Here is a 20,239-nt window from a genome sequence, read left to right as displayed (position 1 = left end):
ATGACTCCATAGAAGAAGCTTCAGCTCTTCAAACTCAACTCATTAATTTATTATCGCTTGGTGGTTTTCAGCTTAGTAAATGGAAATCTAACACTCCTCAACTCTTACAACGTTTCCCAGATGATCAATGCGAAATGCCTAAGGACTTTGACATCAGCTCAGATTCTCCCTCTGTTAAGGTCTTAGGTATTAGATGGATTCCGCAGTCTGATGAATTTACATATCACATCTCACTACCGCCAATTCCTCACATAACGAAACGATCCATACTCAGCACTGTAGCTTCTCTTTATGATCCAAACGGTTGGATCACTCCTGTCATATTCCGCGCGAAGTTACTTCTACAAAAATTGTGGTTGCTCAAATTGGATTGGGATGACCCCACTCCAGATAACATTACACAAGACTGGCAGCGCATTTCTCATGATCTTCCGCACATCTCAAACATACATTTTCCCAGACACGTAGCTCCGCACAAATTAACTTCTACATACTCACTTCACGGTTTCGCAGACGCCTCAGAAAATGGTTTTGCTGCAGTCGTATATTTACACGAATTAAATCACGACGGATCGGCTAACGTTCAACTCATAATTGCTAAATCTAAGGTAGCCCCTATTAAAAATAAACTCACAATTCCAAAATTAGAATTATCCGCGGCTACACTTTTATCTCAACTCATGTCTCGTGTCTCTCAACATCTCTCCGCTCATCTAACAATATCTCAACACGTCTGTTGGTCAGACAGCACCATTGTACTGGCGTGGATTAAAACTCCTACTCATCGTTTACAAACATTTGAAGCTAACAGAGTAACCAAAATTACTAATAACTCTCTCTCACTCATCTGGCGTCATGTACCTACACACTTAAACTCTGCTGATTGTGCCAGCAGAGGAATCTCAGCACATTCTCTTCTTTCGCATAGCTTATGGTGGTCTCCTCCTTGGCTCAAACTGCCAGAGGATACCTGGCCCAAGATGCTTTCAGCTCACACTCGACAGGAATTACCTGGACTCAAACCTAAACAAGTTCCATGTCATTTCACAATCCCCGGTATAGATAGTGATCTTCTTACACGATTCAGCTCATTAGATAAACTTATCGGCGTCACAGCGTACATGCGACGATTTATTTCTAACTGTAAATTACCTACACACTCACGAGAACTAGGTCCGCTAACTGTAAATGAACGTAGACAAGCTCTGCTCTTCTGGATCCGCTCTGTTCAACAGAACTCATTCGCAGAAGACATTCACCGCCTGCAAATTAACAAACTCTGCACAGTTAGGTTACAACGATTATCACCTTTTATGCAGGACGGTCTCCTTCGAGTAGGTGGTAGACTCACTCGCTCGGAACTCACATACGATGCACAGCATCCATTCATACTGCCTAGTTCTAGTCCTCTCACAGACCTTATCATCGATCACTATCATCGTATTCATTGCCACCCTGGCACCGATACATTACACGCTATATTACGTCAACAATTCTGGATATTATCAGCACGCCGCATCATTCGACATAAAACGTATAAATGTATAAGATGTTTCCGTTGCCGCGCTCAGCCCGAAATGCCTGTCATGGCTGACCTTCCAGCCGACAGAGTTATACCTCAGCCCGTATTTAGTCACGTGTCTACAGATTTTGCCGGCCCATTTTTACTTAAATCGAGTCAACTACGAAATGCTAAGTTAATAAAAGGTTACTTTTGTATATTCGTTTGTCTCACTACAAAGGCGGTTCACTTGGAACCCGTATCCGCACTTTCTACAGATGCATTTATTGCCACGTTACAAAGATTTTGCTCACGTCGCGGTGTTCCCGTTTTAATACGTTCCGATTGCGGCACAAACTATGTAGGTGCTAGGAATCAGCTCCTAGAAGTTCAACAATTTCTCAATGACAATAATGACGCTATTTCCCATAAACTCTCAGCTCAAAATATAACTTGGTTACTTAATCCGCCCAAGGCCCCGTGGATGGGAGGCATCCACGAGATTAATGTCAAATCAACAAAGCAACTCCTCTACCGTGTAATCGGTGAACAACGCCTCACATTTGAGGAATTCTCAACTCTGCTCGCTAGAATTGAGGCCGTATTAAATTCTCGGCCTATCAGCCCACTATCGTCCGATCCTACGGACTATCAGCCCCTCACAGCCGGCCATTTCCTCATAGGCCGTCCGCTCACAGCTCTTCCCGAGCACACAATAGATGACAGAGTCATCTCCCCCCTTAAGCGCTTTCAGCTCATTCAATCTCTCTCTCAGCGTTTTTGGGCTCTCTGGACCAAGTCCTACCTCCATACCCTTCAAATCCGCTCCAAATGGCTTTCCTCTTCCTCTCCACCCAAAATTGGGGAACTGGTTCTGCTCAAAGAAGACAATCTGCCTCCGCTCCAATGGAAGATGGGAAGAATCACACGCCTACTACCTGGGAAGGATGGAGTCATCAGAGTTGTGGACTTGGCCACCTCACAAGGCCAGCTGCGGAGACCTGTCGGCAAGATTGCCCGGCTCCCACTGGATTCAGCTCAAGATGGGGATCAGCTCACGCCCATTGCCGGGCCCCCCCAGGATGTTCGCGCCAAACTTTAGCGCGACGAATGTGGCAGTTGGCAACACTGCGCATGAGTCTGCGCTGTCAGCTGTCATACGTTTGACGCAAGTTCGACACAGTCCATTACCGGCGCGCGATCGTTACATACGAAAAATATCGGCTAGCCGTTCCCGTGATTCGCGATAAATCCTCGGCTCAGTGAAATAGAAGGTGACAGTGTCGTGTGACTACGAGCATCAGCATATCAGCCCTATCAGCCCATCTGCCCAGCTGTCTCAGCCACCAGGTAACCCCAGTTTCCTTTCTGCCCATCGTCGTAGTGTAGGGGTCCTCGCCCCTACAGGTCACCTGATGGAAAGCAACTTCCATCGCCCATGGACACTCGCAGCATCAGAAGAGCTGCAGGTGCGTTGCCGGCGTTTTAAGAGGGAATAGGGTAATAGCTGGGGAGGGTAGGGATGGGGAGGGAAGGGAAAGTGGAGGCTATCCTCCACTTTCCCTTCCCTCCCCATCCCTACCGGAGGCCCAATTCCCTTCCCTATGGAAGGGAATTGGGCCTCCGGTAGACTCACTCGGCGAAACACAGCGCAAGCGCTGTTCACGCCGGTTTTCTGTGAGAACACGTTCTCACAGAAAACCGGCGAAATACCACGGTATTTCTCCGGTAGAGCCGGCCCATTCGTGCCGAAGCATGGCTCTCCCTGGCTGGATGAACAGATGTTGGAATATTGTCATATCTGCAAGAGCTTTTCGAGGTAAATATGTCACTAATAACTATAATTTGCAAAGAGTTATTTCTATTTAGCACCTTCTATAAAGACACGATAGAATTAGCTTGATAATGATGTTTAATCAAAATGAGGTCAAAGGTGGTTCGAGTTGATTTGTTCGCCCTCCGATAAGATATAGCGATGGGAGTCACATGCTCTTAGTCGAATCAAAAAGTGATCCTCCGAAATCTTGGGGCTTTTTATGTCCACTGCGGTCATATATTATAGTTTCTGTAATGAATATTGCTTAAAAGTAACCAGCAAAAGGAATTATTATTACACAACACTATATTATATAGTCTATACCTAATATTAAGGTAAAAATACATAATATAAACAAATTGGATTTTGTTAGAGTTCTCTTGACATTTTTAGGATTCCGTACCCGAAGGGCAGAAACGGGACCTATTATAGTATAAATCGGGGAAATTACTAAGACTTCGTTGTCTGTCCGTCTGTATGTCTATCTCCAGGCTGTATATCAAGAACCACTATAGCTAGACTTCTGAAATTTTTACTGATTGTATATTATATCTAATGCCGCGATAACAAGAAATACTAAATAACAAAATAAAGTTAATATTAAAGGGGGTATACAAGAAACGTGATTTTTTGGCCTTTTCTTGCTCGTAATCAATAATGACAATAGCTAGGCACTTGGAACTTTCACAAACTCTTTGATTATATTTGCGCTTTAATTATTAATAATGAAATTCAAATTAAATAAAGGGATATTATTAAATGCACATCAAAATACTAACTTGCACTCTAAATTGGACAATCTTACAACGGAATTTCTAAAAACAATATCGAAAGGTGCACCACAATAAAATCAATTTCTATTATCAAAACAAGTCTACAAATGGACAAATCGTGCAACTTTATGATGAGATATGGTGAAAGATTTTATCATTCCAAAATTATATAATTCAAGGTTTCTTGATAAAAATTGAGAAAAATTATCAAAATTTACTACTTTATTGTAATTGTATGGGTTAATAAATTTATTAATGATTCTTAAATAATTAATAGCAATGTTCGTCCAATACGACTTGATTGGGTTAGGTTAGATGGCCGCCTTAGCCATCGTGGTTATTTTTTGTGAACCACCCAGAAGTAGGAGCCCCGCGTAGCGGGGCTCCGTCGACTCACTCCGACTCGCTCTTTGCCGATTGTTTATTATTATTGTTTATAAACTGAGTTACCATTCACTGTGCCAAACTTTAGTCCATGTTAAGTTAGCACTTGATGATTTTTATGTGTTCATAATTATTATATGAACATAACAGATTAAATTGGGTTTTATTTAGAATAAATGATGTTCCTAAAAGTAATTTAGGTGATGGTTTTCCTTTAAAAAGTTGTATGTTTGTTGAAGTAAGGAATTATTAGATATACTATTTTAATAATAGTTATTCGTTCAGTAAAACAGTTATGCAAATAACTTTAAATAGTATGCTGAATTCGCATTATTTAGGGTGCATAATTACTAATTAGTGTGCAAGTCAGTATTTTTGGTGAAACTTTCAAATATTTTGATCGAGAAAAGAGAATATACAGATATTGATTTAAATACATGCCTTAAATAAATATTTAAAAACACAAAACACATTTTTTTGCCTATTTTCGCTCTATAACGGCACGGAACCCTTCGTGCGCGAGTTTGACTCGCACTTGGCCGATTTTATTCGTATATCATTTTGAGTCACAATGTATTATTTTGTTTCAGAATAAGCGGACAGTATGACAGCTTCGCACCCGCCGAACGCCTACGCGGCGCAGCCCAAGATACATACCACAGAATATACACCGGAGACCAAGAGAAGAGATTACGAGTAAGTTTACTTTGTATAAAAAACATCAGTAACAATAATAAGGAAACGAACGAACGGCGAACGTCACAGTTTCCTTATTAAGACCAAAGAAATTAGGGGCTTAGAATGAACGAAACAGTCGCCTTATGAATGAAACGTGAATGGAAAATGTACATCTGTACAATATACCATCGAGGAAATTGATTCCTGGGCAGTTGACAGACCAACGTCATTTGGTCGGCTCATGTCAATTCAATGATATTTGTGATCTGTCGGCTGGGTTTGACGTAACGCGACTAAACTACGTTGGTGCCCCATATGCCTAGGAATCAACTTCTCTGATAGTACATATTAAATTATATGCAACTGTAGCATTTAAAACAACGGTATTTGTCAATAGTGTAATATCTGTATTCAATTATTATTCTACAACTATTATTACTGAACATATTACACGTCTTGTAAAAAGATAAAAGTTAAAACGTAATCTAAGCGTTGGGTAGAAAAGCTCTCTATGAACCCACAAACAAACAAACACTGTTGTAGACAACAGTGTTTGTTTGTAGACAAAACTATAGGTCTACCCTACAGTCTACCAGAAACTGATGGCAAATTTTGACGGCAGATTTTCAAAAAATATCCTTGATCATTGGATAAATTTTTATATTTGCATGTTTCACATACAGAATAAGCCGCTAGAGGAAAAAAAGGATCAATTCCTATTACCCCGGTATTGCTAGAGTCACGGACTAGAGTCAATTTATTTTCTCACTTTTTGCCATCAGATTCTGGTAGACATAATATAATATTTCAAAAGACATGTAAACAAAATCACAGGCTGTGTTCTTATTTTAAAATGTTGGCCAATCTCAACAGAAACCACATTGTGCTTCCAAAATACCAACAGCCTCGATTCGGGCATCTTTTTATTGGCAACCTACAATAAAGGCCTTGTAAATAGAGCATCGTCGGACGTAATACCGTTCTACAATTTCTGACATTTCTTTTTAACTACCGTACAGTTAGACCAAGTGACCCGAATTTGCTGCATCGCTAATGATTTTCATGTTCTTATCTAACACCTAAGGTTAATATGGTAATTTTAAGGCTGGTTTTTTTTAACCACACCAGCGCTGATTCCAAGAGATGTTTGTTAAGGAAGTATTTTTGAATAACGTTTATCAGTCTGCGCTGATTTCATACATTTCGGTGTCAGCCCCGATCAACGCGACACTAAAATCAGCTTTAGGGCTTGTTTCACCACTTCCTGATTAGAGCCGGACACAGACATAGATCAAGATAGATACCGCATGTCACTCCATTTGTATGAAAACGAGCGTGCCACTTTTTATAGCTACTATGACGTACCGATGATAAGAACAGTGCCCATAATCTAGGCCAACGTTTCTTTTTCAATTTCTACAGCTCAAGACGGCACTTTTAGGCATTTAGGCATTTTTAAAATTCCGATTGACGTCCGATTCCGATAGCAGACTAAAGAACAGACTTTTGAAAGACGAGCTCTGACAGATACTCTATACCTTCTCCATCTGACAGACAAGTGGTGGATAGCCTATCCGGCACATATTATCAGGAAGCGATGAAACGACCCCTTAGTCTTATTTTAAATGCATTGCTGTGTAGTAATAACATTCTGATAAAGCTTACTTTTTTGTCAGGTTTATACTACAGCTTGGAACTATTTTGTGATATCAAAGTTTGACCTGGCCACGACTGAATGGCCGCGACGCACGATATCTTTACTAGCTTTCTTCTGTTGTGGCGAATGATTTAGCGAATTACGTTAAAATGATAATTGCATTTCACTTTCGACTAAGAGGCAAATTGTGAATAAATTCTGGCACACGATGATTATGATTTATAATACAAGTATGCAATGAAGTTTTACAATAAGTAATCAATTATTTCACAAACGGTTATACAATTGTCGCTAAAATAATAAAACCATATACGACTTAAAATATTTGCAAACAAATGTAATTTTAATTATGAAATGTAATCGTTGTAATTATGACTTCATCGAGATGTTAATGAAGTCTTGAAGTTTGCGTAAAGTGGAGTACAAGGTGATTTAGAAGTTTTGACCTGGAAAATGTAGAGTTTAGCTTAGTAGTAGTTATAGTTTCCCAGCTATTTAGAGAATTACTAAAGCAATGGTAAAAGCGTTGTACTCATAATTAGGCGTGAGTTTTTTAGGGCTCCGTACCTAAAGAGTAAAAACGGGACCCTATTACTGAGATTTCGATGTCTATCCGTCTGTCTGTCCATCTGTCTGTCTGTCTGTCTGTCTGTGTGTCTTCAGCCTTTATCTCAAGAACCGCTATAGCTAGACTTCTGAAATTTTCACTAATTGTGTATTTCCGTTACCGCTATAACAACTATTAATACTAAAAATAAAAAATAAATAAATGTCTTCCATACAAAAAGCACAATTTTTTTGCCTACTTTCGCTCTAAAACGGTACGAAACCCTTCGTGGGCGAGTCCGACTCTCACTTGGTCGATTTTTATAAATAGGCCGGCAACGCACCTGCAGCTTTGATACCCTTAGTAAAACTTTTATACCCAAATTAACTTTTTTAGGGGTGGATTTTCTAAATAATAATATTATATAGACCACGTCCGACTGGCCAGTGGCCCCGCAATAAGTACCCGAGACTTTGAGAAAACTAAGAGAAAAGAGAAATTTTGCTCCTGGTACCAAATAACGGAAATATGAAGGGGGCGACTAACCCTAAAGTGACGATTTTATAATTCATTCATACTTGAAAATAAGCCCCGAATTGTTTAATTTCTAAAATTAGATACTACATTATATTTCCGAGAATTCGATCTGAGCAAAAACTTGATATCTTAAAATTTTCTCGATAGAAAAAAATCAGAAAGGTGCATCTAATTTTCACGAATTTTTCATTTATTGCCATAACCGTGCATTGATCTAAGTTAATATTTTAACACATTGTATAAAATTCTATCATTGAGAGATCGACCTAGCGGATTTTTAAAATGTTATCGAGTTATTGAGAAAAAACTAATTTGGCGATGAATCCTCGTCGCCCTTTTTCACCTGGCATATGAAAGACGGGCGTGAGTGTGAAGAGAGAAGGACGATGGTTGATTTTTTGGGTTAGTCGCCCTCTTAATGTTTTTTTTAATCATCATCAACTATTTGTGTAAGATCCAAAAGCTTTGAAAAGGAACAATTCTAGGTACTTTATATACTAGTTTATCATAAGTAACAGCGTTTTATATATTTTATGATATAATGTATTATTTCTTATGTTTTCGTTTCTAGATGGCAAATAGTATGGAGGAACGTACTGGCGTTCGTCTACTTACATATTGCCGGGGTGTACGGACTGTACCTGGCATTCACCGTGGCTAAAGCACAGACAGTCATATTCAGTAAGTCCATACTTACATACTTACATATATAGATAAATTATGAAAGTGTGACTGTCTGTTACCGCTTCACGGCCGAACCGCTAAACCGATTTTGCTATTTAGTATGGAGATACTTGGAGACCCGGGAAAGGACAATAGGATACTTTTTATGTATGGTTTCCGCGCGATTAACGAATCTCGGCGCAACGGAGTTGCGGGCGTCATCTAGTTTGTTTAAAATTATTATTATTATCTTACTTGGATGCCCTAATAAAAAGGAGAAAAGCTATGTCCACACTGTGCACTTTTATCTTCAATTTTCGTCATCAACTTTCATATTGGCGCATTCAATAATTGAAAACGCCAATATTGTCATTTTTGAAGTTTTGGATACAGTCAGAGGGCATGCGTCCCGGGCATGCCTCACGTTCGCTGTTTCTGCGATATAACGCATGCCCTTGACGAACAGAAAAAGGCACAAAGCTTTTTCAAATCTTGAAAATATTTTCTGCAGTTGTTTATTGTAAGAAACTTTTTAATTTAAAACAAGGTTAGACGTACCTACTTAACGAGTATAGATAATATTACCAGTGAATGTTCAAATAATTTGTTCTTTAATTATTTTGAGTTTTAGTTCCGTTCTCCTTAAAATATCGTTTTTATTGTGTGTAAAAACTCTAAACTTGCCAGTGACATTTTAATTTTTTTCCAATGGATAACTTTGAATTAATGCTTCTGGCGCCTGCTAAGGGTAACTTTAACTACAATGCAAAATATCAAATCTTTGGTTAAATTCAATAATGAACGCCATATTTAACGACAACCTTGAGCTCGACAAGGCTTTAAATGAACGTGGCGAAAAAAGGAACTAACGCTGTCATCTTTGACAGTTCTCCTTTACCAACAGCGCCCCCGCCCACGTTCATTTAAAGCCTTATCGGACCAGCTGTCATCTGTCATATTCTGTGGTCAAAGTTAAGGTTAAAGTTAAAGTTAGACTTGACTATAACCATAACTGTAATTATAACCACGCCTCTGGTGCAACCCACCCTAAAAGTGTATTCTGTATAATTAGGTATTAGTCTAATTTTATTTTTTATATACGCATTAATATACATCAAACTTTCCCAGCTATATCTTTTGCCATCTTGGCCGGCATGGGAGTGACCGCGGGCGCTCACAGGTTATGGGCCCACCGCGCGTATAAGGCCAAGTGGCCTCTTCGAGTCTACCTGGCCATCATGCAGACTATGGCCTTCCAGAACCACATCTACGAGTGGGTGCGGGACCACAGGTGAGATTTTCCTTTTCTTCTTCTTTTGTTAATGTTAAAAAAAAAGTTAAAGGTAAACCATCCCTTTTTGCACATTCTGCCAGTCTAAATAAAATAAAAATTAAAGAAATAAAAACGAAGCAAATAATTTTGGACTATAAAGAAACATTTACTCTCAAAATTATTATTTTAATAATTATTATCTGAACTGCTAGTAAAAAGCAACATAGTAACAAGACAGTAACAAGTTATTTTTAAATGCTAAAATATTATTGTTTTTCGGTTTAAGGCGCTCCCCGGAGGCGGAGATGCCGTAATTTACCGTTTTAGAGCCTTATTAACTCAGAATTTGAAAGCCATAAAATTATAATAAAAATACAGCAATAATCTTCAGTATATATTATGAGCGTTCCTTTCATAGTTATTAATTTCCTATTTTTGTTTTATAAACTCATGATATCAGCTTCCAAAGTAGGTACTTTGGAAGCTGATATCATGAGTACCATACCATACCAATCAATCAAGCATACATTCAGTATCTCCCTAGTATTTACAAATTACGGTTATTTGAAACACACGCCAATAGATCGACAATTTCATTAACTGCAATATACTGGTCGTATGAATTTTTTTAGGTCACTTGAACTAAGATAAGTATAATAAATAGGATTTTGCCGCGATCTCGGCAACGCGGCAAATGTATGGTCAAGGTCGTTTGCTCAGGGGATGGCCTTAATACAAGAATAAATTTCATAAGGCTTGGATAGTCTTTTAAGAATATTTTTCGCATTGCTTCGTTATTAATTTTATCTACATTGTTTCGTTTTTTCAGCCTTAATTATCATTGTCTTCAAAAGGTTTAGTAGGTTAATCATATTTCTCAATAAATATTATTCGATTGAATTTAAACATGTTAAAATTGTTAACACTTGCGGATGTTGTTGAATCGAGCATGCTCTTCTCTGAGATAATATGTTTGCGTGAACCCAACAAATATGTATTGAGCATAGCTTTGTCACGCGACGCTCCTTGTCGTGTTGATTTGCTAATTAATTTGCTAGCTAATAGCTTTATAGTTTACTAGCTTTTGCCCACGGCTTCGCTCGCGTAAATCAGTGTTATTATATATAATCTTTCATCCACTATTCTAACCCCTTGGGGGTAGAATTGATCAAAATCCTTTCTTAGTGGATGCCTACGTCATAACATCTACCTGAATGCCAATTTCAGCCCGATCGGTCCAGTGGTTTGGGCTGTGCGTTGATAGATCACCATGTCAGTCACTAAGCAAAGAAAAAAGCCTTTTAGGTTTTAGATAGTCAACACTGTTTATTGCGAGATGATAATTAGATTCCTGTAAACAGTTTATTTTATGTATTTTTTGTTAGACTAGTGACTGTAGGTACTTTATGTAGCTTTTAAAAGTCGTGGAACTTACTAGTTACAAGATACACTTATACACCTCAGGCCTCAGTTTAAATTAATGAATTATAGACTACAGGCCCATGTCGAAAATGGATGGGTCATATGAACCACCCGGTGATGTATATAGGACGATATTAGAGCCTAAAATAATAAGATTTAGCACTATGCCGTCTTATACTTATAAGCTGTCTAACTGAGTGCTGGTGAGAATTCAAAAGTGCATGTAGGGTGAGTACATTTTGGTCATATGATTCTGTACGGTATTTTTACCATCGATAGACACATGAAAAATATAAGAAAGCCCGCAGTGCCGTACAAAAATGATGCGCTAATAATTCGGTATTTTTATTTTATTTTCTGACAATTTCCATCGTAAATTTGGTCATTTGATTCTATACGGCATAAGTTTCATACTGTGTAAATACAGCTTCGAATCAATTATTTCGCAACGCCGTACAAAAATAATGCGACAATGGAAAAAAGTCGAGGGTTACAACCCCCTCTTTTCCAGTGGTCCTATAAACGTCACCAGGTGGTTCATATGACCCACCCATTTTCATCATGGGTTGTAGTCTATTAGTGCGTAATGCGTATCCCAAGAAAGTAAGATGAAAACTGTTTAAATGATACATAATAATATTAATAAAATAATAGTAAATGATTAATCATTTACTACTATTTTCTTAATATTATTAAGTATCATTAAAAATGTTACAACAATAATAATAATAATTATTATTATTATTGTTGTAACATTTTTGTGATGGCAATATTTGGTTCTGTAACCCAAAATGCCAAAGCCAAAAATATCATTCCATGTGAGTCCCCGGATTCTCCTAAATCACTCAAGCATTAAGGGTCGAAAATATTATGATTCAGAGAAAAATTCGAATATGTACTTACAACAGTACTTTTTTAAAAAGGATTACGACTACATTTTCAGAGTTCATCACAAGTTCTCTGAAACGGACGCGGATCCGCACAACGCGCGGCGCGGGTTCTTCTTCGCGCACATGGGCTGGCTGATGGTGCGCAAGCACAAGGACGTGCTCGAGAAGGGCGCCTCCATCGACATGTCCGACCTCGAGCAGGACCCCATCGTCATGTTCCAGAAGAAGTGAGTATTCTCCCAGACGGACGCGGACCCGCACAACGCGCGGCGCGGGTTCCTCTTCGCGCACATGGGCTGGCTGATGGTGCGCAAGTACAAGGAGTGCTCGAGAGGGGCGCCTCCATCGACATGTCCGACCTCGAGCAGGACCCCATCGTCATGTTCCAGAAGAAGTAAGCGATAGACCCTAACTAAAGTATTCTTCGAGAAGGACGCCAACCCGCACAAAGTGCGACGCGGGTTGTGCGAGTTCCCGTCCCGACTTATCAATCCAATCGGACGGCAGGCGCGAAATGGGATGGGACCCATCGTCGTGAGCCAGAAGAAAAACGTCCAATTCAATTCCTATGCCCTTAAATAAGTCTCCATTAAAACTGAAAAATTGTTAAAATTACACAAAAAGATTCTCACGTCGATGAGTAATGTCGATAACGACGATACTTAACACTTCCAGTCTCAAAACTGTATCTTCTTAAACACCAGCTATATGAACGCCATCAACTTTCAGAACGTACCTGGTTATAATGCCGCTGCTGAGCTTCATTCTGCCGGCGTACGCGCCAGTGGCTCTGTGGGGGGAGGATCCCTGGACGTCGTGGTACGTCGCCTCCATCTTCCGCTACACCATCTCGCTGCACTGCACCTGGCTCGTCAACTCTGCCGCTCATATCTGGGGCAACAAGCCGTATGATAAGTGAGTATTTTAAAGGTTCAATGTGATAGCAGCTTTGCAGGGGTAATTTCCGCCTGTCTTGTCTTGAAACTCTGATACTTTTTTTAGAATTTGTTAAGTGCGTAATGTAAGGTTATTGGTTAACCTTCCAGCAGGATTAGGGAATGCAATCTCGTTCTCGCGAGATCTCGGACTTTTTTAACGAGATTGATCTCGGACGAAAAAGAGGCGAGATCGCGAGTTTGACGAGATTGCACTTTCAAGCATAAAAACGTCTTATTTGAAGCGCGGACGGAGTTGTGATCACGGAGTCAAAACAAAGAGGAGCTGGCCTAAGCAACTGCAGTGCACTGTGATTCTCAACTAGGTCCTGAATTTTGACTTTTAGTTATAAAATAACTATTTTCTTACTAGATTTGTGTTTGATAGTGCGCTTTTAAATTCTGGACGTCACGTTATCGTGGACGTCGGCTTCCACGATAAAACGTTGTGTGTACGTAAATGCCCTTTTGATTTTACGCACCGTGGAAGTTTTGTGAGGTTCAGAAGTGTCAACGTTGTGATGTCCAATCGTGCACGTTAAAAAGTTATCGTTGAAGGAAATTTAAAAGCGTGTCCATATTAAATTTCCATACATTTTACTTCCCTATCATGTTATCGTTTTACCGCGAACGTCCACGATATTACCGCCACGTCCAAAATTATAAAAGCGCATTAGAAGAGAAGACTGGCTGTTTCTTTCATTTGTTATTTGATAGATAGTAGATACGTATGTCAAAGTTTACAACTTATGTTCGGGCCACACTAACGTCAAACGCCGTTATTTATCGCGTTGTTGGACGTTAGCCGTAGGTGTAGCCACACTTTATCGCGATAATTTTCAACGGCGTTTACAACGCCGTTTGCCGTTTAGCGATAGCTCTAGTGGCGGTACATCAAAGAGATTAACGCGAGAATTAATGCGATGAAGCGGCCACACTACGTATCGTCACTGTACGTTTAGAGCCCGACGGGATCACACGCTGTTTACATTTAAATCGCACGTTTTTTTAATTTTATTTTTAATACGTACTTTGGTTATGGAGTCTTCACTCCACTCTAGTTAAACGAGAAAACAATTGCTTTTTTTTGAGATTTTGCAAACCGAACCATGTTTGAGGGATCTGAAACTCAAAAGTTACAAGAATCGTGGAATGCAAAGTGATGCTTGACGACGAATAATAGAATTACCTTTTGAAGAAATGAATTAACATTATAAAAAGATAAAAGCGACTTCAAAATTGTACGTAATTTAGAAATAAATCGCCCTACCTACAAAACTACTGAACCAATTTTGATGCAACTTGCACTATTCCCTTAGTTATATCTAGTATATTTCTAGTACAACAAAAAAAGATTTACTGAAATCGCAATGGTAGTTCCAGAGACATGCGACCACAAACATAAAAACACACATACATACATAAATACCTACACTTTTGAAATTTTTTGGCACATTTGTTCAGACGCTGATATACGAAAATTAGGCAGTTCTGGAATGTTACATACATACGCGTCGAATTGATAACCTCCTTTTTATGAAGTCGGTTAAGTAAAATCAACGCCGTTTTCAATGCCGTTTTCAGCGCCGTTTACAACGCCGTTGGGCATTAAACGTTGACCGTTCAAGTGTAGCCACCCACTTTAACGCGTTAAAATTATCGCAATAATTGTCGCGTTGTTGGGCATTGACGTTAAACGTAGTGTGGCCCGAACATTATAAATTATAGACAGATACATCAAACAATGTTTGATGCATAAAATTCTATTGAAAAAATCGTGAAAATGAATGTTAATCTTATAATACTTAAAATATTCATTACTTTTTTTCGTAATTTATTCAAATATTGTTATTATTTGCAAAAAAAAACACACCAAACTGCTAATCTCGTGTTAGCGGATGTCAATGGACAAGCTACATGATATTATATTTATTTATTTAAATCAGTATATTATGTTACTCACTATTTATAATTTTAATAAGTGATTATTAATATTTTAAATATTTATATTACTTACTTATTAATATTTTAAACATTAATAAGTAAGGTACTTGATTTTGACAATTAGTTAGTTATAAATGGGCGGGAGGATTATTTGCTTCCGTTATAACTTCCTAAAATATGAGAACCACATTAATTAATATTTAGAATTATGTACTTAACTTATTCTTAGCCATTCTTAATTTTAATGTATTTCTTTATGATTTTGCTATATCTGAATTGTCAACGGAAGTTCGTTTCTTTTGTGTAAAATGGTATAAAAGCCAGCCATATTGCATTGATTGATTCATTCTGTAAATAACTTTGAGACATGTAAGGTGAAACTCTGCTTGAATAAATATCGCTCAATGTATAATTCAAGACTTTTACTATTCTCTAACACTCGCGAGATCTCGAAATTGGCGAGATCTCGCGGTATTGTATTCATAAACTCGCGGGATCTCGCTTGAGCCCCAATCTCGCGAGATTTGCATTCCCTAACATGATTACCTGGAAGATACAGATAAGATGCCTCACAAAGAAAAATTCCAGGTAGTGCTCCTAAAAAAGGACTCTCTGAATTTGGTTCGAAAGTAAATTCTTTTTCACCTTTGAACAAAAAATGGCAAAGGCAACTAAATATATCTATAAGCCCAAAATATATATATTTTAAATTTATTACCCTATAATAATTAAATTTAATTGAAACATTAATATTTAAAACTAGCACATTCATGACTCAGATGGTAAGCCAATTACTATAAAAGCTATGACGTACATTGTCACCTGGTCCGGAGCAGGGTAAAATATAATGGCGACGTATTTAGAGGTCTTGAGATTTGCTCGGAGGCCTCTGCCTGCCTAGTTCCTTAGTCTTGGTATGGCCTGTGGATCCCAGGGATATCGAGAAATAGCCGGGATCTTAGGACATGTTTTGGATTAGACGGAAGCTATTTTACACTCCGAAGAAGATGTAGCTTAAGGCCATCCCCTGAGCAAACGACCTCGACTATACATTTGCCGCGTTGCTGATTTTTTTACTTATCGTTCAAAATTGACCCAAAAAAAATTCAAATAGCGAATATTATGTAGTTAATGAAATTGTCGATCTATTGGCGTGTGTTTTATATAAACGTAATTTGAAAATACTAGAGAGATACTAAATGTATGCTTGAAATTGGTATTTATTACTTTGGGAGCTGAATGCTGATAAATTATCATAAGTATAATAAACAAAAACAGGAAATTAACAATGGAGAAAATAATGTACATATTATGCTGAAGATTATTGCTGTATTTTTATTATAATTTTGTAGCTTTCAAATTATGAGCTAAAAATGGTAAATTACGGCATCTCCGTAGGAGGAGCGCCTTAAAGTCAACCAATGTAGAAACCGTAGAAACCAATCGAGTAAAATGTCAATTAAAATTATTAATCAGTACAGCCCCTTGCTTTCGCTTATTTAGATTTTGATTTGACTTAATTACAATAAATTAATTGCGTTAGGTGTCGTAAATAATTTAAATATTCCTCGAAAGCTTGGGCTAAAACTTATTTCCCTTTATTAAGGCCGTCCCCCGAGCAAACGACCTTGGTCATACATTTGCCCCATTGCCGAGATCGCACCAAAACCCTATTTTTTTACTTAACTTAGTTCAAAATTGTCCTAAAAAAATTTAAAACGGGGAATATGTAGTATATGTTATTGTCGATCTATTGGCGTGTGTTTCAAATAAAAGTAATTTGTAAATCCTAAGGAGATGCTGAATGTATGCTTGAATTTTGATAAATTGGTTTTACTTTGGAAGCTGATATCATGCGTATAATAAACAAATTAATTAGAATATTTAAAACGGGGAAAGGAATGTTGATACACTGAAGATTATTGCTGTATTTTTATTATAACTTTGTAGCTTTCAAATTCTGAGTTTATAATGCTTTAAAACGGTAAAATACGGAATCTCCGTAGGGAAGGCCCTTAACTACATTTGCCGCAACATCGTTTAAAATTTATTTTGATGAAAAAATCTAACGTTGTACCTAAAACCATACATTAATATAGGTACATGACGTTTCTACGTGTTTTCCAATTTTTATTTTTCCTTAGCCAAATGGCAAAAACGGAACCCTTCTAGATTCGTCATGTCTGTCTGTCTGTCCGTCCGTATGTCACAGCCACTTTTCTCCGAAACTATAAGAGCTATACTATTGAAATTTGGCAAGTAGATATAGTCTGTAAACCGCATTAAGATTTTGATACAAAATTGGAATTTTTTTTTTTCAAAATCTTAATTTAGGTATAACCTATGGGTTTTTTTTTAATTTATTTATAAATTTTACATTTTGGTATCAAAATCTTAATGCGTTTCACAGACTACATCTACTTACCAAGTTTCAATAGTATAGCTCTTATAGTTTTGGATAAAAGTGGCTGAGACATGCGGACGAACAGACAGACAGACAGACAGACAGACATGACGAATCTATAAGGGTTCCGTTTTTTGCCATTCGGCTACGGAACCCTAAAAAATCACTGTCTGTGATAGTAGAAATCTTATAGGAGCTTGTTAAAGTGCACTTATTTATATATAGTGGTGTTCCTATAACATTGTTATGATGGTGAAAGTCTATGTGATTTCACGGTTGTATTTTGTCCGAACTATCGGTACTCGACTTATAATGGCCTACTTATATTATTTCATTTCTATACCTCAGTAATTATAGCCAGTGTGTCAGGAGGAAGAAGAGGAAAGAGATTATTTCGAAAGTAAAAGTTTTTTTAAGTTGTATAGTAAAGTTTTATAATATTAACGAAGCTATTTACTGATATCATAATAACATAATGAAGTGTGTGTGTTTATGTTTTTCTTAGGGTTCCGTATCCAAAGGGTAAAAACGGGACCCTATTACTAAGACTTCGTTGTCTGTCCGTCTGTCCGTCTGTATGTCTCCAGGCTGTATCTCAAGAACCGCTATAGCTAGACTTCTGAATTTTTCACAGATTGTGTGTATCTGTTACCGCTATAACAACAAATAAGTACTAAAACAAAATAAAAATAATTTTTAAAGGGGGCTCCCACACAACAACCGTGATTTTTTGGCCTTTTTAGCTCGATATCAATAATGGCAACAGGTAGGCACTTAATATTTTCACAAAGGTCTTAATTATACGTCTACTTTAATAACTAATAATAATACTTATTAAAATAAATTAAAAAATAAAATCCCATGCAAAAACACAATTAATGGCCTATTTTTGCTCTATAACGGTACGGAACCCTTCGTGCGCGAGTCCGACTCGCACTTGGGCGATTATTTTAAATGTGGAATAATATTATAATGTTGATAGTGATAATAATAAGAACAAATATGATTTAAGTAAGTGTGGTTAAAAAAATCCACGATAATAATTTACAGCGTGTAAAAAACTAAAATATAAAGTTTAAGAGTTCACTGTAAAACTGGCAGCACTAGACAGACTATCGTAACTCTTAAAATTATAAAAATTCATTTACACAATTAAATTACTTACGTAAAAGATGAATAAAAATGTAACATTTTATTCAATACTAGCTGTTACCCGCGACTTCGTCCGCGTCAACAAAATGGACCAAATCTTATACAACAACAAAATAATTTTGAAAATCGGTCTACAAACGGCGGAGTAAAATATAGGTAAAACATAAAAAAGTAAAAAATATCCTCCTCCTTTTTGGAAGTCGGTTAAAAAGTAGCCTAATTTAGGTACTCCTTATTCATTTAAGTTCAGTCAGCTATCTGCCAATAAATGTCCCGTCAAAATCGGTCCAGCCGTTTCAGAGATTAGCCGGAACAAACCGACAGTCATACAGACAGACAAAAATTGTAAAAATTGCTATTTGGGTATATGTACCGTATGTACATTCATATGCGTGTAGTAAAAAACGGTTCTTTCAATATTACAAACAGACACCCCAATTTTATTTTTAAGTATGGAATATAGATTAGAGCCCCTTATTAATCTCAATAGCAATAATAAATATGCGTTATTGCTTTTACAGAAATATCGGGCCAACGGAGAACAAGCTTGTTTCGATTCTGGCGACGGGCGAGGGATGGCATAACTACCACCACGTGTTTCCGTGGGATTACAAAGCGGCTGAGCTCGGCAACTACAGGACTAACTTCTCTACAGCCTTCATCGATGTGGCAGCGAAATACGGTTAGAACTTTACTTAATCCTAAAGTCTAGGTCGTAATAAAAATTGTAGAGTTAGCTGCAGACCACGAGTGAAATTTATTGACATAACATGACTAAATAAATATAGGTCCGTCCAGATAGGAGTAAATTTATTTGATTCAAGTTAACACTATTAAAATCTAAAGTATCATTGTACCTAACAACTGCTGCTGAACATATGCTGCAATAGCAAGTAGTAATGATTTCTTAACTTGTTTGACTAAATGTTGAATTATTTTTATTGTTATTATCAAATCAAAGCCATAAGTTGCCTGTATAATTTGTACGTAAAAGTATGAACTCGTAAACTGCACTGCTGATAACTAGTATAAATTCTATTGGACATTAATATGCTAAAGTCGTGACTGAGAATAAACGAGTTAATTTTGTTTCAGGTTTAGCGTACGATTTGAAGACTGTTTCAGAGGAGATGATCAAGAGACGGGTCTCCAGAACCGGTGACGGTACCCATCCATCGCTGAGCTGCAGCAAGCAGATCATCGATGAAGATGGCCACTGCCACCCAGAGAATCCCGTGTGGGGCTGGGGAGATGAGGACATGACAGAAGACGACAAAAAACTAGCGGAAGTCTCACACGTCAAGTTGGAATAAGTACAACGTCCTGGTGCTTCAAATAGATATTAAAACCCAGTTTTCTTGGTTAAACATTTCCGGTCTTACTACAAAAGAAGAACAACCGGTTAAACAGTTTTATAAAAAAAAAACAGTACATAATGGTCTCAAAACAACTGTTCAATAGATGTTTAGATCTTTTGTGGTAAGATCGGTTCGTTTTTATATATTATCATTTGTTGTCTCTTCTTTGTACCCATCTGCGCCAGTAGGTGAGAACTATGTATGTATGTAATATATCTACTGTATAGTCTGTATTATTGTTTGGCATGCTCTGCAGCCTGAACGGTTTGATGAATTTGTCTGATGTCGTTTCGTATTTATTGTGA

At 37.6% G+C, this 20,239-nt stretch overlaps 2 protein-coding genes across 2 annotated transcripts in view; both read left to right on the top strand.

Moving 5' to 3' along the window:
* LOC121740049 (acyl-CoA Delta-9 desaturase-like) overlaps positions 1 to 20,001 on the top strand; it is a 39,937-nt gene extending 19,936 nt beyond the window's left edge. Inside the window, exons 2-8 of the mRNA XM_042132762.1 lie at positions 5,065 to 5,170; positions 8,465 to 8,574; positions 9,685 to 9,847; positions 12,195 to 12,368; positions 12,871 to 13,056; positions 19,098 to 19,258; positions 19,672 to 20,001. Coding sequence (XP_041988696.1) covers positions 5,079 to 5,170; positions 8,465 to 8,574; positions 9,685 to 9,847; positions 12,195 to 12,368; positions 12,871 to 13,056; positions 19,098 to 19,258; positions 19,672 to 19,889 — 1,104 coding nt within the window. The 5' untranslated portion in view covers positions 5,065 to 5,078 and the 3' untranslated portion in view covers positions 19,890 to 20,001. The remainder of the gene's footprint in view (positions 1 to 5,064; positions 5,171 to 8,464; positions 8,575 to 9,684; positions 9,848 to 12,194; positions 12,369 to 12,870; positions 13,057 to 19,097; positions 19,259 to 19,671) is intronic.
* On the top strand, positions 1,434 to 2,623 carry LOC121740050. The gene has a single exon (XM_042132764.1). The coding sequence runs from the start codon at positions 1,578 to 1,580 to the stop codon at positions 2,601 to 2,603; it is 1,026 nt and encodes a 341-aa protein (XP_041988698.1). The 5' UTR covers positions 1,434 to 1,577; the 3' UTR covers positions 2,604 to 2,623.
* Positions 20,002 to 20,239: the final 238 nt, after the last annotated feature.

The sequence above is a fragment of the Aricia agestis genome, chromosome 2, assembly GCF_905147365.1.
Source record: "Aricia agestis chromosome 2, ilAriAges1.1, whole genome shotgun sequence".
Lineage (NCBI taxonomy): Eukaryota > Metazoa > Arthropoda > Insecta > Lepidoptera > Lycaenidae > Aricia > Aricia agestis.
Note: the sequence above shows the minus strand (reverse complement) of the source record. Positions and strands in the feature narration are given on the sequence as shown.